The sequence below is a fragment of the Geotrypetes seraphini genome, chromosome 1 (genome assembly GCF_902459505.1).
Source record: "Geotrypetes seraphini chromosome 1, aGeoSer1.1, whole genome shotgun sequence".
NCBI lineage: Eukaryota > Metazoa > Chordata > Amphibia > Gymnophiona > Dermophiidae > Geotrypetes > Geotrypetes seraphini.
In genome coordinates this window covers 547686459-547711939 of record NC_047084.1, presented here as the reverse complement: position 1 = coordinate 547711939, position 25481 = coordinate 547686459, and the positions used below count along the sequence as shown (strand labels likewise).

The following is a 25481-nucleotide window of genomic DNA, read 5'->3' as shown; positions in this document are numbered from 1 at the left end:
GCATTGGAAAATAATAATAATAATTAATAAAAATAGTGCAAATTTAATTTTCCCCATCACCAAATTTCCCCATCCCGCCCCACCCGGCAACTTTTTCATGCCATCCAGCTGGAAAAAATTTCTGGGGAGAACACTGTGCATAGATATAAAAATTAAGCTTTAAACTTTGCAACAGATGTCCCAACGAAACAAGATAGATGTTAAACAGCGTTGGGGACAAAGGGGAGCCCTGTGAGACCTTGCAAAAGTTTTCCCAACTGTAGGACAGATTACCATCCTTAAACACCTGGTACGATCTTTTGGTCAGAAATCCTCGGAACCAATTCAGAACTTTTCCCGAAATTCCTATGGATTCCAGGCAGTCCAATAGAATAGTATGGTCCACCAAGTCAAAGGCACAGCTAAGATCCAACTGTACGATCAGAGCACTTGTGCGTTGACTAAATAGAGAATGTAAATAGTTTAACAAAGAAGCCATAACTGTTTCGGTACTAAAGCCCGACCTGAAGCCCAATTGGTTATTATGCAGGATGCTAAATTTGTCCAAATAGGTAATCAATTCAGTATTTACCAGCCCCTCCAGTAGCTTAGTGGCCAGAGGAATACTAGCAATGGGTCTGAAATTTGATATAATATTTGACGATTCATTGGTGGTTTTTTTGATTGGTGTTATCACTATTTGACCCGGTTCCTCTGGGAACTTCCCAATGGATAACAGAAAGTTAATCCAAATTAGCAGCTTGGCTTTAAAATTAACCGGGGCCACTTTCATGACGTTTGGGGGACAACTATCAAGTCTGCAGTATGATTTGGCATACTTATTATAATACTTATTAAATATTTGCCAGGAAATTTATTCCAACTCAAATCTGCTCTAGGAGCATCTAAATCCTGAATAATAGGGAAACACCAATGATGAGCCGGATCAGCTAAGGAATGTCTTAATTTTTGCACTTTCGAATTAAAAAAATCTGCCAAATTATTTGCAGTCAGAATAGAGTCTTCTGTGGGACCAGTAAATGTCTCAATATCGTAAAGGTCATTAACTAATTTTTAAAAAGACTGTTATTATTAATTGATACATTTCTGATTTTTTGGGCATAGAATTTTTTGTGTTTCTCCTTTGTTAAATTTTTGTAGACTCTCAGTTTTTGCCTCCAAGCCTCTCTAAGCTCTAAAATTCCCGATTTAAACCATTGTCTTTCTAATTTCCTTAATTCTCTTTTTGCCGTCAGAAGCTCTGAGTCGAACCATCCATGTAAGTTTCTATATATATCCATATATATATTTTAGTTTTACACAGACCAAAGTAGGATATAAAATAAAACAAGAAAGAAAGCTGAAGAGCCAAAAAAATAGAAGACTGCTGACGGGAAGGCAATGCGTGTTGGACAGACTACAGAAAAATAGTACTTCTTTGCTCTGCAGAAAAGGAAGAACTGAGGTATCGCGAGCCAGTATTGTGTGAGAAGGCACTCGCGCACTTCTAAAAGCTTAAAGTGGCAGTACACTTTTACCACTCTCCGGACCGGGCTCTGTGGATGATGTCACCCACATGTGAGAATATGCTGCCTGCTTGTCCTAGGACAAAGGCCTTTACATATGAAAAATCCTTTATAACAACATTATCCCAATTTGTCTAAGCGTAACACTCTTGTAATTCTGGTGAACTTACCTGGCAGACAGAAGCAATAGTTTCCTCTGCAATTTTATCAGCCTGTTTAATGTCATCTAAGATGTCCAGGAACTGACATGTTCTTTCTCCTTTTGTTGAAGGCACCACAGTTGCTGCTTCAGGTACATATGGAGTACGATGAAACATTTGGAAAAAAGGTGTCTTTGTGGCAGACTCCTGCACCAATTGGAAAACAGCAGTTTTGTAAACCATTTCAGAGCTATTTCCCACAGAAGCATTATATGTATCTTTGAATTAATAAAGAAAAAGGGCATACTAACCATGATAATCGAGTTAAAGGCATATGCTATAGCAGATAAATTGTCATCCCAGTCACTGGGGTGATCAATGCAGAACTTATGGAGAAAAGCTTTTATCATCCTGCTTGTTCTTTCACTTTGATCATCTGTTGGGGAATAGGATGTTACAACTTGCTTTATTCCAAAAAGCCCAAACACATCTCTGTTAACCTAAAATATAGGAATAATATTCTATATTAAACTCAAAAGTTAAATTCCTCTCTCTTCTACAGTATTCCTCCTGGTCTTAACAGAATTCTATAAATTACATTTTTAGGAGAATTCTGATTTCCCTGCTTTTAGCAAACATATCTAAGAGTAAGAAAGAATAAAGAAAATTAAGAATACTCAAACTCATCTTGAGCTGAATAAAACTTATAAAAAGTATGAAGTTTACACCAATATGACAATGTTAATCTTCATATTCTTAGGCATGTATGTGGGAGAGAATAAACTATGGGCTTCTTCTATTAAACTGCGCTAGCAGTTTCTAGCACAGGGAGCCACCCTGAATGGTCCGCACTGCTCCCAACGCTCATAAAGTTCCTTTGAGCATCGGGAGCAGTGCGGGCCATTCAACGCGGCTCTCTGTGCGCAGTTTAATAGAAGAGGGGGTATATGATCTAAATTAATCAAAAATCAGTTACAATATAATTTTCAGTACATTGTGTACTTGGATTAATTAACTGCTCTAACATCTGGCTCTCACAAACAGCAATTACTTCTTTTACTCTACTTTATTGGCATTTGCAGAAATTCAAATTACACTATAAGAACACAGATCTTTCCCTATTTATTTTTTAAAAAACATACATAAACTGTACCATCTTCCTAGAAATTCATTCAAAATGGTTTACAAAATAATCAAAAAGATACAATCCAATAAGAAAAACAGATGCACAAGTAAAAGCTCTCCCACTAAACCCCAGAACTCTAATCATCCCTCACAATAAAACCAAGGAAATAAGATTTCAGTGGCTTCCTTACAGGAGTTTTGATAACTCTCATAAATCCCCTGGAAATCTACCCCAACTCTCTGGACCCACTGTTGTCAGTGATCTTGATCTCCAGACAGCTTTCCACATCTCCTTTACTGTTGAGATAGCTAAATTATTTGTGAAGTAAAAATTTATGATCCCTATACATAAATGTTTTAGCTGGTCTTTTACATTCTCTGGCCTTTGATGTCTAATAAAGAGAGATTAGGTTCTCACCTTGATAATACCGTATCTTTTCCACTAAATAGGGATGGTATGCTGAGCCATAGAGTTATCCATCTGTGCTTGCAAGCATACTGTAGAAGATGTCAATCACTGCTTTTCAACTCCTCCTTCTCCACAGTCTCTGCAGTTCCTTTCAGGTCTTACCAAAGCAGGCGACAGCTCTACAGAAAAAGACAGGAGAAGGAAGGATACGGGGAATTTCCTGAAACCAGGTGTCCGATCTGCTCAGATGAAGTTAAAATAATCAATGAAGAAACGGTAATGTAATTAAAATATTAACAAGCCTCAGAGAGGAACAATGAATCCTAGAAAATACAAATTAAACAAGCACTATAAACAGCCTGAACATTTATGGAGCTCAACCACTCCTCCCTTGTAATCCTATGTACAGTCTCTTCCTAATCTAAGAGTCAGACTGACAGTGAAATCTTAGCTATGGAGCTAACCATTAAGCTTGAGTAACAAAGCAGGCACATCAAATAAATTGCTGGATGGGGGTTCCATACCATCCCTATCTACTGGAAAAAAATATTATCAAGATAAGACTCTAATCTCTTTTTTTTTCCCAGTGCAATAGGGATGGTATAATGAACCATAGGAACGTACCTAAGTAGTCCCCAAACTCTAGGATGGGACAGGTGAACCTGCCCATAGTACTGAGGACGTGAATGTGGCATCCTCCTATGCTGCTATGTCCATTCTGTAGAATTTAGTGAAGGCATGAAGGGAGGACCAGGTCTCCTTGGGTGGAATCGCCCATGCTTCCACTCAAGAGGCGGCCATTCCTCTTGTTGAATGCACCTTCTCAACATGACAGGTGGCTATATGCTGCAACCAACGTATGCAGAGGGCATATATTGCTCTATGAATCCATCTAGAGATGGTGGTCTTGGAAATGGGTCTGCCTCATCTCATCCTATTGGTTAACACAAAATGATAATATGAGAGACAAAACCCATTGGTCACCTCCAGGTAACGCAATAGAAGTCTCTTGACATCCAAAATCTTTAAGGTCTTGTCTTTCCTTCATGGACCCTGTAGGATGAAATGCTGGCAATCTAACCTCTTGGTTGCCATGAAATACCAGACAACTTTTGGCAAGAAGGAGAGAACTGTACACAAGGTCACTCCTGCTACCATGATCCTGAGGAACGGTTCTCTGCACGACAGTGTCTTCAATTCTGAGATTCTTCTGGCAGATGTAATTGCCAAGAAAACTGCTTTGACCGATAGATCCATGAGGGAGGCTTCCTGTAAGGGCTCATACAAAGCCCTGCTGACTCCTTCTAAGACTATATTAAGATTCCGGAATGGAACTGGGTCTCAAATCAGTGGCCTTAGTCTCAGGGCACCTTTCCAGAACCAGACTATGTTCAGATGGGCTGCTAGCGAAGCTCTCTTCTCTTGGCCTCAGAAGCATGAGAACCCTGCTTCTTGAATTTTAAGGGATGCCATTACCAATCACCTGTCAAGGTCTTCTTGGAAGAACACCAGTACTGATGAGACTGGAGCATTGCCCAGCTCTAACTTATCCCTGCTGCACCAGCACTGAAACATCTCCCATGCCTTAGCATACGCTGAATCCATTGTTGGCTTTTTGGTTCCGTTGTTGGCTTTTTGGCTCTAAGGAGAGTAGCAATGACTACTTCTGAATATCCTTTTTGGACTAGCGCTGTGTGCTCAAGAGACATGTCCTGGTTCTTATATGCTAATTGGCCTCTGTGATAGTAAGCATGGATGCACCTGGCGTCTGAGACTTTGCTCCTTCTGAAGGCATACGAGATCCACATACCACAGGCGCCTAGGCCAATCTAGTGCCACAAGAACTACTGTTCCCGGGTGATTTACTATTCGGTAGATCACCCAGCCTATCATGGGCAGAGGGCAAATATTGAGTATTGTGCCACCACAGAGTGCAGGGACGAGGCAGAAACATGCAACATATAACTAATATGGTATGGAAATAACAGTGAAAGTTCTAACGGTGTTGCAGAAAAAGAAGATGTACCTCTAAACCAGTCATTAATATGCCTCATCTGGCAGGCCATTGCATACCAATGAATATTCAGCAAGCCATAACCCCCCTCTCCCTGGAAAGGCACATCCTAGATAGCGGCATGTGTGATCATTTACACTCCCCCCCCCACCCTGAGATAACGTTGTAGCCCTCTAGTGAGTTGGACGTTGTGAGCATGGGTCAACAATAGTAGGAGGACCTAAAACCTGTACAAACATTTGGGGAATAACACCATATTATACAGAGCCACCTGTCCTGCCACTGACAATGGGACTCTGCAATGTTTCCTCTAATAAGGGGGATATATTGCAAGTATAGATAGTAGTAACATCACGAGGAAGCCATACCCCCAAGTATTTGACCGATGTAGGAGCACATGTAAAGGGAAAATCACCCTCCCAGGTATCTTGTAAAGTAGCTGGGATAGCTAAAGCTTTCGATTTTTGACAATTCAGTGAAAAACCCGAGTAGAACCGAAATTCTTCGAGGGAATACAGAAGATGAGTGATAGAATGACGCAGTTGGGTTAAAGTAAAGAGTAAGTCGTCAGCAAACGCCAACACCTTTTCTGTGTGTTCTGAAAAAGCTATGCCCACTACATCAGGATCTCTGGATATGGTTTGCAAGAAAAAGAAGTGGGGGACAATGGACAACCCTGTCGGGTGCCTCTTTCGATCAGAAAGGTGTCCATTATAATATCATTGACCAGTAAGCGTGCCACCGGGAACGCATATGAGGCTCTTAACGCCTGAGCATACCAGCCAGACACCCCATGTAGTCCAACACCCTGAACAAGTATGTCCAGTCCACCTGATCAAAGGCTCGGGCTGCATCCAAACTAAGTTGATAACATGGGTATGTCTTGAGACTGTGCATGTGCCAGGGCTAATATTGCCTTGCGAACATTCTGTACCGCCTGTCTTCCCCACACAAAACCCACTTGTTCGGACCCAATTAGTCTCGGAAGAAGGGGAGAAAGCCTATCTGCTAAAATTTTGTCCAAAATTTTAATATCAACATTTAAAAGTGAAATGGGTCGGTAGGATTCTGGGGAGAATGCCTCCTTACCCAGTTTTAAAATTAAAGTGATTAAAACCTCATTGGCACCTAGGGGGAATTTGCCCTTGTCTATAACATGAGCAAAATAGTCTCGCAGGGGTGGTCCAATCTGAAAACATAACAATTTGTAAAATTCAGCAGTAAAGCCATCCAGCCCCGGGGCAGAATAATTCCACTGGAGTTGGATAGCCCTCTGTAATTCTCTAATAGTAATGGGTATATTTAATGATTCAACATCCTGGTCCGTCAATTTGGGCAGACCAGAGTCTACCAGATAATCCCCAATAAGAGGACCCGCTCCCGAATCCCTCCTCTTGTAAATGTCCTGCAAATATTCCAGATAAAGCCTAGGCTGCTTCTACCACCAGAGAAGCCTCATTTTAGGACAGTAAGGGAATTAAATTTGACCCCTCACCCTGTCCAATGGACCAGAGTCCAAAACAGCCTCCGCTCTCAGGAAAGAAATGCTTTGAGAATCCAGCAGAGCCTGTACAATGGGTCATTCGCCAGCAGAACTGACAGGCAGAGTTCAGCCTTGTGCATAAGCATGCCAGAGGAGGTTAATGAATTCTAGAGTAAAGGACTGAGTGGTCAACTCTCCTTCCCCCTTAGAATGGAGTAATTGCCTTTTCTTAGGCTATGAAACACCTACACCCTTACGGTGTGCAGGACCACTGACCCAGGGCTCCAGGAGGTATTTCTTACCCCCTGACAAGACCGACTGCTAGTCTCCAGCTCTGGAAGAATACAGAGGAGCTAAGCCCGAAGATCCCACCCTTCCATCCTGTGCCATGTGGCACAAGAACATAAGAATAGCATTACTGGGAGAGACCAATGGGTCATCAAGCCCTGTAAGCCTGTTCTCACAATGGCTAATTCAGGTCACTAGTACCTGGTCAAAACCCAAAGAGTAGCAAGATTCCATGCTACCAATCCAGAGCAAGCAGTGTCTTCCCCAATAACAGACTATGGACTTTTCCTCCAGAAAAATATGCAAACCTTTCGTAAAACCAGCTACACTATCCGCTCTTACCATAACCTCTGGCAATGCATTTGAGAGCTTAACTATTCTCTGAGTGAAAAAAATGTCCTCTTATTGGTTTTAAAAGTACTGTATTTTCCTGTAACTTCATCAAGTGTCCCCCTAGTCTTTGTAAGTTTTTGATGGAGTAAAAAATGGATCTATTTGTATCCGTTCTACTCCACTCAGAATTTTATAGACTTCAATCATATCTCCCCTCAGCCATCTCTTTTCCAAGCTGAAGAGCCCTAACCTTTTTAGTCTTTCCTCATACGAGAGGAGTTCCATCTCCTTTATCATCTTGGGCGCTGTTCTTTGAACCTTTTCTAGTGCCGCTATATCTTTCTTGAGATAAGGAGACCAGAATTGGATGCAATACTCCAGGTGAGGTCGCACCATGGAGCGATTCTATGACCAGTCAGGCTCCATGCCTGCTGTGGTCCCCTTTAAGAATTTTAAAAAAGGCAGGGTTAGGGTTAAAACACCACCCACAGACCTACGGTACATCATCAGGCCAGGTTTACTGACTATACTAAGGAAGCCCTGTCAGAGACTGATCCTTTCCCAGAAGACCTGAGAGAGGAGGAAATGGGAGACCCTATCCAGCAGCAAAATGATAGTGTGTAATCCCAGAAACACAAAATTTAAGCAAGGCACTGTTTGCAGAAAGCCTTGTAGTTTTCATGAAGGCCACCGAGGGAGCCCAAGAGAACCACAGGTTAGAACAGCTGCAAACCAGTTTAGGTGGAGTTTTCACTGAAAAGATAGCAGCCTTTCCCTCACATTCAGAAAGGTCAGGAGAGAAGAGTCTCTTTCTGGAGAAGGGAACATCAGCTTAGGTCAAGGTAATGACCTGGACTATATGGAGGTTGAAGAGGTATCGCCAAGCAGGAGGCAGAAGCCTTAATCCAAGAGGAGCACTTAGAGGTCCTGGAATAGGTTTTGCCAGACACAGAGGCTATGGAAGTTTAGCTGTGACAACTTACTAGTACTTAACCTGCATAAAGACTGTGTGTTTTTGATGGTGGAAAAAAAACCTAAGAATAAATATGTGTTTTTTTTTGTGCTGTTTAAGAAAATGACTGAACTGTATGTTGCACTGCAAGGATTCCACTGTTTTGGGGTTTCTTTTCTAGTTTGGAATTTTGCTTCTTCAATGTAACAGGAACTGGGAATTATTTTAGAGAGAAGTTTGCTATGATCTTAGGTGGGTATTATAGAAGCTGTGTTCAGCTAATGTGAAAAGCAAACTTAACAATTCTCCCATCCCAGCTCAATAGAGCTGGAGGTTCCTGGTGTTTCTGCAGCAGGATTAAAACCCTATATTGTGCTAGTGAAAAGAATGTTTGCCTGGTCTGTGAGAAAGCCAGAACAATTTTTAAAAGTTTGTGTTTTAGAAAGACTCAGGCCTAGCAAAGGCCCAAACACACTGGATTGTCTTTTACTTATATTATTTCTCTTGTTTGTGTTTTTCTTGAACTTCATCAACTGCTGTTTGGGATACCTTTTTTCTTTTGGACTATGCTGAAATAAAGCTCTTCTTATTAATCCTGAAGGCCATTAATAACCATTTTGTTTTTGCATGGGTAAAGAATCTGCATTTAAAGTATATTACATATAGGGCTTGCTTCCAATTTGAGCAGCGTGCCTGTCAGAGTTTTTGTTTGCCACTCAATAGGGGTGATACCGAGTAGCCTGAACTCCAAGGGCGACAATACAGATGCATTATAACATTATTAGTCTTGTTAAACATCCCTTTTAAAATAATTCCTAGCATCTTGTTTGCTGTTTTGGCCACCGCCACACATTAGGCGGATGGTTTCATCGTATTGTCTACAATGACACCCAGATCCTTTTCTTGGGCATTAACCCCTAAGGTGGACCTTAGCATCCGATAATTGTGATTTGGGCTATTTTTCCTAATGTACATCACTTTCTATTTGCCTATGTTAAATTTCATCTGTCACTTGGACACCCAGTCTTCCAATTTCCTAAGGTCTGCATGCAATTTTTCACAATTCACATGTGTTTTAAAAGCTTTGAACAGTTTAGTGCCATTTGCAAATTTAATCACCTCATTGTTCCAATTTCCAGATCATTTATAAAAAAGTTAAATAGCACCGGTCGCAGTACAGATCCCTGCAGCACTCCACTGTTTACTCTCTCCTCCATTGTGAAAAATGACCATTTAACCCTACCTTCTGTTTTCTATCCAATAACCAATTCCTAATCCACAACTGAACTTTGACACCTATCCCATGACTCTCATTTTCTCAGGAGCCTCTCATGAGAAACTTTGTCAAAAGCTTTCTGAAAATCTAAACACAGTATAACCACCAGCTCACCTTTATCCACATGTTTATTCACACCTTCAAAGAAGTCATGCAAGTTGGTGAGGCAAGATCTCCTTCAACTGAACCCATGCTGACTCAGTCTTATTAAATCATGTTTGTCTACGTATTCCACAATTTTATTTTTTATAATTGTTTCTACCATTTTGCCCGGTATTGAAGTCAGGCTTACCGCTCTGTAACTTCTCAGATATCTCCTGAAACCCTTTTTAAAAATCGGTGTAACATTGGCCACCCTCCAATCTTTAGGTACTACAGACGATTTTAGCAACATGTTACAGATCACTAACAGCAGGTCAGCAATTTCATGTTTGAGTTATTTTAGTACCCTGGTGGGATCTATATCATCTGGTCCAGGTGATTTCTCACCCATCCAGTACAAATAAGGCATGAAACATGGGTATTAGGACGCCATCCCTGTCAGTTTTGAGGCAAAATGAGGTGTTTTGGAGAATTTTGAGAACTTAGAAAAAATATTGGGAAATCCATGATGGCCGCTGCAGCAGCATTTTGGCACCAAACAATTACTTCTAAACGCTTCAGGGTTGACTAAATTTTTTAAAAATAGGATTTTTGAGGAGGGAGACCAAAGACCTAGCTGCAGGAACAGTCAAAAAAACAATTTAAGACACCCCCCCACACACAATTTTCCCCATAGTCTTGTCATAGCCTGTATTCACAGACCATGTGCTGGGAAAATGGTGCTGCAGCCTGATTCAGCTCCTTTAAAGTATAGCTGGATCTGAAGGGGTTCTCTGCCTCAAGCCACCAGTCAGCTGTCATACTGATCCTCTATCCCCTGGAATGTGACGCACGATGCATAAAAAAGGAGTGGTGAAGTTGAAGCTGGTACCCTGGGTGCCCCAAAGGAATGCTATTAATGCCTAACAGCCTGTCAAGTCAAGCAAGTAAGCAAGTGCTGAGGGCCCAGAACCCTAAGCGCCACAAATATTCAGAAGGTTGGCTGTATAGGTCTATGAGGGATAAACCTGCCAGTTGCAGACTTAAGCATCTGCTCCTCTCCAAGCAGGCAAAACAGTTCATTTAAGTTGAGCAAAAAAATCCACGAACAAGCCACCCCCCCAAAAAAAATTGAGACATCGCAAAGCAATAACAAAATAAATGGAGCAAATCAGAGATGCCTTCATGCTTGCTTGCAGAAGGAATAACTGAAGGGGCAGTAGAGACTGTGAAGGAGAAGGAGTTAAAAAGCTGTGATTGTCATCTTCTGCAGTATGCTTGCAAGCATAACTGGATAACCCAAAGGCTTAACATACCATCCCTATTGCACTGGAATCTTGGATATTAAAATCAACAGTTTAGTTTGCTAATGATACAGGAACAAAGATCTCAATATGTATTCTTTGGAGGAAAGATGGGAGAGAGGAGATATGATGGAGATGTTTAAATAACTACGTGGCATAAATACATGAAGCAAGTCTCTTTCAAAAGAAAGGAAACTCTGGAATGAGGGTGCATAAGATGAAGGTGAAAGGGGATAGATTCAGAAGTAACTTCAGAAAATACTTTTTCACAGAAAGGGTGATGAATGCTTGAACGGCATCCCGGTGGAGGTGGTGGAGACAATAGGTTTATCTGAATTCAATAAATCTTGGGACAAGTACATTAGATCTCTAAGGATTCCTTTTACTAAACTGCGCTAGAGGTTTTAGCATAGGCCAGCGAGGTAAATGCTTCGATGCTCATAGAATTCCCATGAGTGTTGGAGCACTTACCTTGCCAGCTCGTGCTAAAAACCTCTAGCGCCGTTTAGTAAAACCCAGTGTAAGGGAGAGGAGTGAACAGTAGATGCCATGGTTAGGCAGACTAGATAGGCCAAATTGGTCTTCATCTGCTTCATTTTTCTATGTTTAATGAGGAGCATAGCACCTTGGAAGGGGAATCAGGTGTTTTGGGCAGTTATTGCTTGATTTAGCTTCCTTCTGCCTTTGACTTAGTAGATCATGAGTTACTTATAAAGTATTAGAATTGGTGGTACATAAGAACATAAGCAATGCCTCCGCTGGGTCAGACCTGAGGTCCATCGTGCCCAGCAGTCCACTCACACGGCAGCCCAACAGGTCCAGGACCTGTGCAGTAATCCTCTTATATCCCTCTATCCTTTTTTCCAGCAGGAAATTGTCCAATCCTTTCTTGAACCCCAGTACCGTATGTCAGCCTAGCTATCGCTACCATTCAGCATTTTTAGTTGGCATTACTTATGTCAGCGAAGGCCTATGGGAAATTATATCAATCTGACTCTGGCATGGGAATGCAGATAGACCCTGAGGGCAGGGAGACGGTTTTAAGTAGCCCTGATTGATATGTTTTAAGTATCCCTGATATGTTTCAAGTAGCCCTGATTGAATCATGACTAGCTAAAAGGTGTTAATGTCTATTTAAGAGGGTGCTTAGGACAATGGGTCCAGGTGCACAGATCAAGAAAATAGGCTGCTTGAATGGGACAAAGAAGCCAGAGACTAATCCCATCTACCATGCTTGCAAGTATCACACCCTCCTTTATCAATTAAATTAACCATTGTTTCAAACAGTTTACAAATTCTAAACAGAAAGAAACTGGGACATACAATAGTTTCTATATTCAGAATAAGATTCCAAGCTATAAAAGCCTCCTCTCTGCAAAACACATCTATCTATCAATCTATCTATCTATCTCTGGGCTCTTGGGTCTTGGCTCTCTTTCTCTCTCTCTCTCCCTAGAACTTCAGACTCTCTGTCTCTTTGTCTCTGAACTATGTAAGGCAGGGAAACTGCTTTGCTCTCTGCTTAATTGTAATGCTTAATTATTGTAATGCTTCAGAATATTGCTTTTCTGTAAGACTATTTCTATAATATATTCTTTATGCAATCACCTCTGGCTGTGCCTCTTTGATTCTACTTCCTGGTAAGTCTTCAGTGAGGGAACTGAACCTGGGACTGGGTGTTTGTCAGGGCGCCTCTCAAGTGACCCCCACCAACCATATATTGTGGGGGCCACTAACGAAACCTGACACCGTACTCTGCCCTATTACGTCCTCTGGAAGCGCATTCCAGGTATCCACCACACGTTGGGTAAAGAAAAACTTCCTAGCATTCGTTTTGAATCTGTCACCTTTCAACTTTTCTGAATGCCCTCTTGTTCTCTTATTTTTCGAAAGTTTGAAGAATCTATCCCTCTCTACTCTCTCTATGCCTTTCATGATCTTGTAAGTCTCTATCATATCCCCTCTAAGTCTCCTCTTCTCCAGGGAAAAGAGTCCCAGTTTCTCCAATCTCTCAGCATATGAAAGGTTTTCCATACCTTTTATCAGACGTGTCTCTCTCCTCTGAACCCTCTCGAGTAACGCCATATCCTTCTTAAGGTATGGCGACCAATATTGGACACAGTACTCCAGATGCGGACGCACCATCGCCCGATACAACGGCAGGATAATTTCTTTCGTTCTGGTAGTAATACCCTTCTTGATTATACCTAGCATTCTATTCGCTCTCTTAGCAGCCGCTGCGCACTGTGCCGTTGGCTTCATTGTCATGTCCACCATTACCCCCAAGTCCCTTTCTTGGGTACTCTCCTTCAATAACATCCCTCCCATCGTATAGCTGTACCTCGGGTTTCTGCTTCCCACATTTAGTACTTTACATTTCTCAACGTACTACATGTAGGAAGCAGAAACCCGAGGTACAGCTATACGATAGGAGGGATGTTATTGGTGGAGGCAATGGTTTAAGTCTTTTCTGGTTGATACCATGGTTAGACCCCAATGACGCAACTTCCTGTTTCTGCCTGGATGAACCGTGGCAAAAGGAAAGCACAGAGAGGGGCTGCAAGTAGCAGTTGAGAATCGATGCCAGGGATGGCAGCCCACTGTAACAAAAATGGATGTGTTTGCAAGGCCAGGAGAGAAATATGTCAGACTGGCATGGCTAGAAAGGGGTAGACATGCCAACCTACTAGGGGCCCCCCATAACCTCAGGGCCCAGGGTAGATGCCCTGTTTGCTCTCCCCTAACTCCGGCCCTGTGCTGTGGCAGAGTCACCGCGGGCCACATAAAACGGCCAGGTAGACCGGATTTGGCCCATGGGGCTTGTTGACTCATGTGCTCTAGCCAGTCTCCAAATAAATCATCCCCTATATAGGATATATTAGACAGACAATCCTGGAGGTTAGCATCTACAGTAGGTCAGAGATTCTGAACCAGGCTTGTCTGTGCATAGCTATTGAGATGACAGTGGTATGAGAAGTGATTTCACAAACATCAAATGTAGAGCACATCATATACTTCCTGGTTTTCAGGAGGTCATTTGCCAGACGCTGGTAAGAGGAAAAATGTTTTAATGAAATATAATGATCATAATGAGACATCTTTAGTATAAGGGATTTCATATAAAAAATATCATAGAAACTGTAGTTTAAGATTCTATTCACCAGCATAGAAGCTTGAAATAATCTGCATCCAAACTTATCCAGTGTTTTGCCTTATCTCCCTGGGGGAGTACTGGATAAGTCTGGAACTATAAGCCTTTTTCAGAACAGACTCCACAACTAGAAACTGATACTGCAACTGAAGTCTGTCAAATCCAGGACAAGACTGCATGCGATAAAGTGAGGCAGTTCTTCAGTAAGGCCTCCTTCAAGAAATTGTGAAGAGGAACTTTTATGCAGTCTGGATGCAGTTTTTTATAGTCAAGTGTCTCTCTAAGCTCTACCTGAGATGTTGAATCAGACTCCATTTTTATAGGGAGTTCCTACCCCATCTGTCTAATGAATTTAATGGAAGTCAGACCTTCTGGGGGCAACTTACTAAGAGAAAGGAAATAAAGATGCATAAGACTCATCTGCTAACAACTCTGGACAACTGCTAGAAGACTGCTAAGTTAGGCTACAGTCATAGTCCTCAATACCAGGTTCTGTCGAGAACGAGTATAGAGGAGATAGAGGGAGATGTAGAGCTGAACATAGACTAGAGTGCCTTGATGAACTTTAGTAGGAGCAACGAGAATGAGATGAACTGTGCTCTCTTGATGAATATGTATGCCTCAATGTAGATGCTCGATGTCTGGGTGGTGATGATATGTGTAATTGATATGCATCTATGACAGACGCTGATGATGTGCAATGGTCATTTACGCTGGCCATAGATAATGATGTTTGAGACTGCATGATCCAATATTGATGCCTTAATTGAGTATCCAGGTAATGCTTGGACTACATAGACCTGTGTTTCTCAACTCGGTCCTGGAGAAACCCCTTGCCAGTCAGGTTTTCAGGATATCCACAATAAATTTGCATAAACTTGATTTGCATGCACTGTTTCCTTTTATATGCAAATTTCTTTCATGCAAATTCATTGTGGCTATCCTGAAAACCTGACTGGCAAGGGGGTACACCTGGACCGAGTTGAAAAACACTGATGTAGACAATGTCGTCAATACTGGAGTTATCAGATGCTGAGGATCAGCATTGGAAACTCCTTCCATTTTAGATGTAGAAACAGATGACCCGAAAATTTTTTAAACTGTAATTTCCTGGCTTTTAGTGACCTTTTCTATCATTTTAATAGAGCGTGCAAGAAAAATCATGGTGATCCAGGACTTAGGCACTGAATGCAACAGCTATATGGATCAGTACGAGAAATAACCCTGCGACACTGGAGGACATCGGAGGACACTGAAGGACATCAGAGGAAAAACTGCTGTCAAGAGGTCAAAAGACTGAATGGTTTGGGGAGGTTGAGCAGATTGTAAACCGAAAAAGGCTCGACGATCCTGGCCTGAAGACAGCCTTAAGAGGGCCCGAGAGCCCAAAATAAAAACTTGATAAAAAATGAAAATGAGGAAACCGGATTAAGAGGAAGGCACAAAATACTAATAAAGAACATATATATGCAGAATATAAATTATAAAAAAAAAAAATAAAAGAATATGTAATTATCCAGTTTCATGGATGTGAAGGATTTTGGTTTATATATTGTAATATTTTTTAATATTATTTTAGACGTTTGTATGTAATTTCATTATGTTATTTTGTGCTCTGCCTTGATAAAGGCAGAATATAAACAAACAAAAACAAAACAAATACTTACAAAATTAATTTCCGATTGAAATGCCTGTAAACTCATTATTTAAGCATATACATGCATGAAGATTTAAGATTATTCCTCTAATTTAAAAAACTTACTGTATGCGATCTTACCTGATGAATAAACTCTTTTTCTTGATCAAGCATCATTTTCCGCGGAGGGCCATATAAGAAAAACATATTAACAAGTGACTTTGCTACTTCGGGAGCTGAAATATTATGTAAGGGCAAAATCACAGCCCATTTTGTAAATAGATCTATTACAACAATCGCATACATATTGCTTCTGCAAGTTGCATGAAAAGGACCCATCAGGTCTATAGTTGTTAAAATCCATGGATCTTCCAGCTCAATAGTGTGTAGCGTAGGAGTAATGTTTGTATTCCTTGTCAGCTGGCACTGCTGGCATGAATGTACCTGAAAAGAAAAGGGTCTGTTAATATCAAAACAAGCTAACTGGAATTCAGCTGTAGTTCTAATCTAAGTCATTTAAAAATAATACAAATATATTTTTTATAACTAAACTTTTCTAGTTTAGTCTGGGAAAACATTCCAGCCTGTTTTCGGCTGAGTGCCAGACCTCTGCAATTCACATCCACCCTCCCACCTTAAGAAAAAGATACTAATTTTGGATGGGGGAGGAGAGACTCAGATTTCTCAAAGTTATTATACTGTGCCTAGGCTTGATTACAGAAAAGTGCCAACAAAATTCTCAGGGGTATGTAGAGTGAGCTGGCAGGGAAGCTGGGGCTTTGGCCTAGCCTCTCTGGAAAAAAACTTGGCTGCTGGGCTGAACACTTGGACTCTGACACGAGCTCCTTCAGGGCTTTCTGATAAAATCTGTTACATGTTCACTCATATTCCTATATGTCTAATATGACATTTTAATTAAAGATCAGAAATCATTCAGTCTGACATATATGCAATAATATGGGAAGTCAGAGAGGCAGCAAAAACTTTTTCACATCACTGTACTTAAGGAAAATGAAACAGAAGAAATGCATGCAATGAGAAGAAGAAAAGGAAAAGCAGCATCCAGAGCCACTGTAGAAGCAATAGCATTAAAGCCTGTAAAAACAGTGGTTGTCTCCTCCTATGCAGCTAAATAGCTGGGAAGAATTTACATTATGGCAGTGAAGCTGTAGCAGATTCAGTCTCAGAGAGGTGGCAGCCAGTGGCACAGCATTTTAAGGCAGGAGGAGCACATTAGCATTGCCAATCAGAAGAGAGGCAGAATTATTGAGCAGGTAGCATAAAGAAGATAGCTGGGATAGCGGCAGTGGCAATGGAGGGCGAGATATATGGGGACACAATGTTTATGTTTACCAGATGCCCAGATTTCCCCAGACATGTCCTCCTTTTCGAGGACATGTCCGGGGAACCAGATGCCTTTTCAAAACCTGGCACTTTGGGTTTTAAAAAGCTTCCTCGAAATTGCATTGGGCAGGAGGGCATCTGCACATGCGAGGATGCCCTCCTGCTCAACAAGAGCAGACAGCGAGCGGGGGGGTCTAGGGTGGGATTGGGGGTGGAACTGAGGCACAATAGGGCACGGGTCTAGGAGTCTGGATTTTACTATAGTAAAATCTGGTAACCCTACTTATGTTAGATATATATACTCATGCTCAGCATGAGTATATCTCTGATATCAGAAATGAGCAAGTTTGTGTTCCGATTTGTCTACATTTGATAACCCTACTTATATTTGCATTTTTTTTCTCTCCCTCACAATTTCCTAGAGAGAAAGCAGCTATAGTGTAGAGCAGTGATTCCCAACCCTGTCCTGGAGGAACACCAGGCCAATCGGGTTTTCAGGCTAGCCCTAATGAATATGCATGAGAGAGATTTGCATATGATGGAAGTGATAGGCATGCAAATTTGCTTCATGCATATTCATTAGGGCTAGCCTGAAAACCCAATTGGCCTGGTGTTCCTCCAGGACAGGGTTGGGAACCACTGGTGTAGAGAATGACAGGGGGACAAAGTTTATTCCCCCATCTGCACAAGCCTTGAACAGTTATGATTTTACATTTAAATCATAGAAAAATTAAGGCAGAAAAATTATGGCCCATCTAGTCTGCCTAACCATGCCATCTGTTATCCCCTCCTCTCCCATAAAGATCCAACATACAGTCATGTGAAAAAATTAGGACACCCCATGAAATATTCAATTCTTTCTTAAGAAATGTTCACATATCGATGTCAAATCTTTTTTTTTTTTAATCTCTGGTTAAGAAAGTGTTGTAATTGCAGGTAAACAACAAAATTTTTCCTTGATTTGCTCATGAAACAACAGATATCCACAAAAATGTATATTCTGAGGAATAAATTAGGACACCCTAATAGCTAGTGTTACCCCCTTTGGCTGAAATACAGTAACTGCAGTGAGACGCTTCTTGTAGCCATCTACCAGTCTCCAACATTGGTCTGAGGAATGTTGGCCCACTCCTCAATGCAAAATTCTTTCAGCTGCAAGATATTTGATGGGTTTCTTGTATGTACAGCACGTTTCAAATTACCCCACAGCATCTCAATGGGATTAAGATCAGGGCTTTAAATCGGCCACTCCAGGACTCTCCATTTCTTAGTTTTCAGCCAATCCTTGGTGGATTTAATGGTATGTTTTGGGTCATTGTCGTGTTGCTGGGTCCAGTTCTGCTTCAGTTTTTATTTACTTACAGATGGTCTCACATGTTCCCCAAGCACCCTCTGATACATGGTAAAATTCATGGTAGATTCTATGATGGTGAGCTGGCCAGGTCCTGTTGCAGCAAAGCATCCCCAAACCATGACACTTCTACCTCCATGCTTCACAGTTGGTATGAGGTTCTTTTCCTGGAATGCTGTATTTGGTGTAAGCCAAACATGTCCTCTTCTCTGGTGTCCAAATAATTCAATTTTAGACTCATCTGTCCATAGAACACTATTCCAAAAGTCCTGGTATTTGTCTACATTCTCTCTGGCAAACTTCAGTCTGGCTTTAATGTTTCTCTTAGAGAGCAAAGGTCTTCTTGCACACCTCTCATGCAAGTTAAATTTGTGCAGTTTCTTTCTGATTATAGAGGCATGCACTTTCACATCAACAGTAGCAAGAGCCTGCTGTAGGTCCCGTGATAACATTTTAGGGTTTTTAGAGACTTCTTTTAACATCTTGCGGTCTTCCTCTGGGGGGGTCAACTCACTTGGACGCCAGACCTGGGCATGTTGGTAGTTGTTTGGAAAGTCCTCCACTTGTACACTATTTTCCGGACTGTGGAATGGCTAATGTAAAATTATTTTGAGATCTTTTTAAATCCCTTACCAGACTTATAAGCTAATACAATCCTCTTTCTGAAGGCCTCAGATAGCTCTTTTGATCTCACCATGGTGTTCACTCTCACTACAGCAGCCATGAGCACACCAAACTAAATGTCTGGATGTCCTAATTTATTCCTCAGAATACACATTTTTGTGGATATCTTTTATTTCATGAGTAATCAAGGGAAAATTTTAAACTAAACCTTAAGTCTATATACCACATCCTCTCCATAAAGATAGAGCTCAGTACGGTTTACATGAGCTTTAATATAAGGAAGGAAAAACATAATAAGAATTAGTGATTATAAGGAGTGTAGCGAGATTTACATTTTTGAGAATAGCCAAGTTTTCAGATGCTTTCGGAATAATTGAAAGGAGCCCAGATTCCGCAGCAGGGCAGGAAGGTTATTCCAAAGCTCAGTGATTTTGAAGAAAAGAGATTTCCCTAATTTTCCAGCATAGATAACGCTTTTTAATCAGGGGAAAAATAGTTTAAGTTTTTGGATGGATCTGGTAGTGTCAAGTCTTGTAGAATTCCAAGATAGTGGAATTAGAGGAGGAAAAATGCCATGCAAGATCTTGAATGTTAGGCAGGCACATTTAAAGTGAACCATAGAAATTACTGGAAGCCAATGAAGTTCTGACAGAAGCGGGGAAATATGATCAAATTTACTTTTTGCGACGATCAACCTAGTCTGGATCTGCTGAAGTCTTTGAAGGCTTTTCTTGGTTAGACTTAGATAGATGGAGTTACAATAATCTAGCCTGGAAAGAATGATCGATTGTACAAGGACAGCAAAATGCTTTGGTGGAAGCAGGATCTTACTTTTCTCAACATGTAGAGACTAAAAAAACATTTTTTTTCCCCAAAGAGTTGAGATGGTCATTAAATGAAAGTGTAGAGTCAATAATGATGCCCAAAACTTTGCTTGAAAATTCAATCTGCAGTGTGGGACCAGAAGGTAATGAAATGACTGTGGGTAGATGATCTAATTTTAGGCCAAGCCAAAGTAATTTTGTTTTGGACTCATTCAGCTTCATTTGTACGGTGAGGGCCGAGGATTGGAGTTTCATTATGCATGCTATTATATTCTCAGTAAGGTTAGTAAGATTCAAATCTATCTCAAGAAAGACAAGGATGTCATCTGCATATGTATATAATGTTTCAAAGGGAGATAGTTGGAAAAGTTTCAAAGTAGACATATAGATGTTGAAAAGAATAGGGGACAGAGGTGAACCCTGTGGGACTCTACATAATAGCTTCCAAGGAGATGACATGGTGCCATTCATATTAACAGTGTATGAGCGAGATTGTAAGAGTTTCGAGAACCAGTCTAAAACTGTGGAATCAATACCTATCTCAGAAAGTTGGTAAATCAGAATATCGTGGTGGACAGCATCAAAGGCCACAGATAGATCAGTGTTCTACTATTGGAGCGCGGCTCATGTAGCATATGTGCAGTCACTCTACAGGGTCATTCTTTCATAAATCCGGTTGATAACAAAGTTCACTATATCCATCATTTTTTGACATAAGAACATAAGAAGTTGCCTCCGCTGAGGCAGACCAGAGGTCCATCTCGCCCAGCGGTCCGCTCGCGCGGCGGCCCATTGCCTGAGCAGTGGTCCCTGACTAGCTCTATAACCTATCTCTACTCCTATTCCTGTAACTTACCTCTACTCCTATCCCTACAACCCATATCTATACCTATCTATACCCCTCAATCCCTTTGTCCTCTAGGAACCTATCCAAACCTTCTTTGAAGCCCTGTACAGTGCTCCTGTCTACCACGGCCTCTGGAAGCACATTCCATGTATCCACCACCCTCTGGGTGAAAAAGAACTTCCTGGCGTTTGTTCTAAACCTGTCCCCTTTCAATTTCTCCAAGTGCCCCCTTGTACTTGTGGTTCCCCTTAGTTTGAAAAATCTGTCCCTGTCTACTTTCTCTATGCCTTTCAGGATCTTGAAGGTTTCTATCATGTTTCCCCTAAGTCTCCGTTTCTCCAGGGAGAACAGTCTTAACTGTTTCAATCTGTCAGTATATGAGAGATTTTCCATACCCTTTATCAGCTTTGTTGCTCTTCTCTGGACTCCCTCAAGTACTGCCATGTCCTTCTTGAGGTACGGCAACCAGTACTGGACACAGTATTCCAGGTGCGGTCGCACCATTGCACGATACAGTGGCAGGATGACTTCCTTCGACCTGGTCGTGATACCCTTTTTAATGATACCCAACATTTTGTTTGCTTTCCTTGAGGCTGTGGCGCACTGCGCCGACACCTTCAGCGTTGTGTCTACCATCACTCCCCAGGTCTCTTTCCAGGTTACTTACCCCTAGTAGTGATCCCCCCATTTTGTAGCTGAACATCGGGTTCTTCTTCCCCACATGCATGACTTTGCATTTCCCTATGTTGAAGCTCATTTGCCACTTTTTGGCCCACTCTTCCAGTGTCGTTAGATCCTTTTGGAGTTCTTCACAGTCTTCCATGGTTTTAACCCTACTGTATAGCTTGGTGTCATCCGCAAATTTAATGACCTCACATTTTGTTCCCACCTCTAGGTCGTTTATGTAGATATTGAACAGGAGCGGTCCCAGCACTGACCCCTGCGGTACTCCGCTTGTGACCCATTTCCAGTCTGAGTAATGTCCCTTTATTCCAACCCTCTGCTTCCTGTCCGCCAGCCAGTTTTTGATCCATCGGTGGACCTCCCCTTGCACCCCGTGGTTCCAAATCTTCTTAAGCAGTCTATCGTGTGGTACCTTGTAGTACAGATTTTGTCACATATGTGATAATCTGTCCTTGTGCGAAAGTGTATGTTGGCAAATCAATTCGCCCTTTTAAAATAAGAATGAGTGAACATAAATCCAATTTAAAATTAAAGAAAATTAGCGCTCCAATAGTAGAACACTGTCTTGAATTTAAACACGAGTTTAAACAAATAAAATGTCTTTGCATTGACAAAGAAACTAAACATGAGCGGGGAGGTGATCGCCAAATTAAATTACTACAGCGGGAAGCCCGGTGGATATTCCAGCTCAACACTGTAAAACCTTTTGGCTTAAACAGCAATGTAGGTTGGCATTCTTTTTTTCTAACATCTACATTTTTGTCAAAATAAAGTGAATGGTGAGTGTGACGTCATTTTGGTCCACTACTAATACGCATGCGTGACGTACCTAGAGCCACCGGCGCCATTTTTGATATGCATGAGAGTTCACACTGAATGCAGTGAATACTATTTCAGGTGAATGTGTTAACAACTGTACTTAAAAGATGTATGTAAATGTTCTTTAATACATTCTTTGGCACTTCTCTTTTCTGTTTTACAGTTTTTCAAAAAAGTCCCCCGACAAAGTCAAAACCCTGGCGAAACGGGTCCCGTCGGGCTCTTATCTACATTTGAGATAAGTGCACCTTATGCTGATTGTTATGATTATTATTTAAGTGCTTAATACACGAGTTAAAATATTTTTTCAATCGGCCACAAGAGGTTTTTTAGACCCATGATAGAGAACATGGCCTGCTGTTAACCATGGTGTGAATTTTATATTCTAAGTGGAGCAGGCTTCTGAGGTCTTTTCCTCTTGTTTAGCGAATCACAGTTGTGTGTGGAACCTGTGTTATTGATTTGTTATTCACATTTTGGAGGTTTCCTTCCATTTTTGGTTTTTGAATAGCAATTCCTGTCATTATGAGTAAAAGTTTATTGTTTTTAGAAGAAATTTGACTCTTTTTCCTCATTGATGTCCCAAATAATATCGTATGTCCCAAAAATTATGTATTAGAGGGCAAAAAAACAATAAGTGATCCAATGTTCCAGCTTCAAGATGACAGTGCCAACATCTTTTAGACTTGGAGCTATCTAATTTTTGTAAACGCACCGGGGTCCAGAATGCTCTATGTAATAGAAAAAACCAAGTTTGTCTCACAGATAGAGACACTCTACATCTTATCCTCTAAGATCAAATTCGTGGCCATTGAGACGCAGTAATTTGATGCTTAATCTCAATGCTCCAAATATCTCGAAGACCATTTTTTGGTTTTTTATTCATAAATCTAGATATTAATTTATACCACTGAGCAGTCTGGTGTCCCAGGAAGTCTACCTGAAAACACAAGAAAGGCAAGCTGTACTTATCATTAAGATTTTTCCATTCAGGGAACCCTGCCTGAATGGCTTGCTTCAATTGCAACCATTTATAATTTTGTGATTAAGATCATATTTGTGTTGCAATTGTGAAAAATCAAGCAACTTCCCATTAGAAATAACATCATCTAAAGTATGTATACCTGCCTTCATCCAATATTTCCAGATAACCTTATATCCGCCAATTTTAATCTTGGAGTTTAGCCATATGGTCTAATATGTTGATTTAAGTATTGAAATAGGTATTAAATCAGTTAGTATTCTGTGATCTTTATATATTCTATATTGGATGTCTTTATATATTCTATATTGGATGTCAACAGGAAATGCAATCGGTTTAGAAGTGAAGATTCAGGAAGTTGTTGAACTTGATGTTCCATCCAGCATGGGGGATCTCTGAAGAAACCTGTCGGCGAAACGTGTTAGGACCCACCTGTACCTGCTGTAGCAAGTTGGCTTCCTAAACACTCACAGTTAAGTTTTGCCTATTTTGAGGATCATAGTTTTCACTTAAGCTTTGGACATTTTAAATGGACTTTTAATAGAAAAAAGAAGAAAAATAGTACAAAAAGACATTCACTAATTTAAATACCTTTCTACCGTTTGAGGATGGTGCAATGATAGACTCTTTGAAAGTCCTTACAGGGGTTGCTGCCCTGGTTTCTTACCATATATTGGTTCCGAGTACCTTCGAGGTTTAAAGGCATTTTAATTTTGTTTTTTGTTTCCTTTTTCATTTTTGTTACTTTATATATTCTAGGCATTTTGATACTGATGACATGACTTAATCTCAAAGGAAATATGAGTTGCCATTCTAATGTCAACCAATCCGGAAACTCTTTCATGAGTTCAGGGAGGTCAATTTTATTTCCAATTCTTTAATCTTTTTTTCCAAATTAGAAAACTCCATTTTGAGCTTTTTCTTTGCATGTGCTGAAAACGAAATATGTCCTCTTATAGTAGCTTTAAAAGCACCTCACAGAATTTCTAAAGAGATTTCCTCTGAAATATTTAATTAGAAATATTCATTAATTTTTTGTTGTAAATCTTCAATAAAGTTATCTTCAGCTAGCAAAGCATTATTAAACCTCCATACAGGTATACTGTAAATTTGATCGTTTGTTTGTAATTCTATCCATACTCTTCCATGATCTAAAAAAATAATCAGATTAATAACGGCTTTTATGACTTGCTGGATTATAGTATCTGACACAAAAAAATAATCTATTCTTGAAAAGGATTTATGTACTCGAGAACAAAATGAAAATTCCTGATCATTAAAATGTAAAATCCTCCATATATATTTTAATCCACAAGATTGGACTAGATTTTCCAAACCTAATAATTTCATTATTAAACTTGTTTTTTTATCAATCAAAGGATCCATAACCGCATTAAAATCTCCAGCCACAAACATTTTAGTTGTAGCCAGTGGTAAAAACATCTGTTGAAGAGATTAAAAAAACTCCATTTGACCCAAATTAGGTGCGTATACATTAACCAGCGTCAAGGTATCATTCCCTAAACTCATGCCCACATGCACCCATCTTCCCATGATATCTGCAGATATTAATCTAAAGCTTCCAGTGCATTTCTTATTTTCTAAAATAGCTACCCCTGCTTTTTTCCCCCTAGCCAGGGCATAAAAACAATGTTTCACCCAATTTCCCTCTAATTTTGATGATTCATTTGCCGAAAAGTGAGTTTCTTGAATAAAATATATGTCAGCTTCTTGTTTTTTTATAAGAAATTCAAAATTTTCTTTCTTTTTATTGGGTTATTTAAGCTATTAACATTTAATGAAAAAAAAACACCTTAATATTAATTTTTAATTTAATGTATTCTAAAACATAATCCCCATAATTCACCTTTATTTCCCCATAATAAAAAAATAATGTATCTTTCCCCTACCCACTTCCTTCCCCTTAAAAATCTTGGCTGCTTGGAAGTGTTTATGAGAAGCTAAATCACAAGCTCCCCCAAAAAAACCTAACTAAAAAAATATACAATTTATCAATATCATATTATATTATATTTATTAATTCGTATTAATCGTATTATTTCATATTAATCCTATTCATATTAAATAATGGATTACAAAGAAATATATCAAGTAGAATAAGTATATCAGCTTTCTTAACTTTTTCTTTTCTGCCTCTGTCCACTCAAATCTTGCCCTCTTTCTCACCCTTCTTCTTTTTAAATGTTCAGCTCTCAATTCTCCATCTTCTCTCTCTCTAGCTCTCCCATTTTCGATCTCACTCCTTTCCCAGCCTCCTATTCCCTTCTATCTACTCCCCATTACCACAT

At 40.3% G+C, this 25481-nt stretch overlaps 1 protein-coding gene across 3 annotated transcripts in view; it reads right to left on the bottom strand.

Annotated features, from left to right (window-relative positions):
- The window catches only part of GIN1 (gypsy retrotransposon integrase 1), a 74016-nt gene that overhangs the window by 17907 nt on the left and 30628 nt on the right, over nt 1-25481 (bottom strand). For all 3 annotated transcript variants that reach the window (XM_033929178.1, XM_033929179.1, XM_033929176.1), the window contains exons 4-6: nt 15839-16141; nt 1957-2145; nt 1676-1852 (exon numbers count right to left, since the gene is read on the bottom strand). In XM_033929178.1, coding sequence (XP_033785069.1) covers nt 1676-1852; nt 1957-2145; nt 15839-16141 — 669 coding nt within the window. The remainder of the gene's footprint in view (nt 1-1675; nt 1853-1956; nt 2146-15838; nt 16142-25481) is intronic.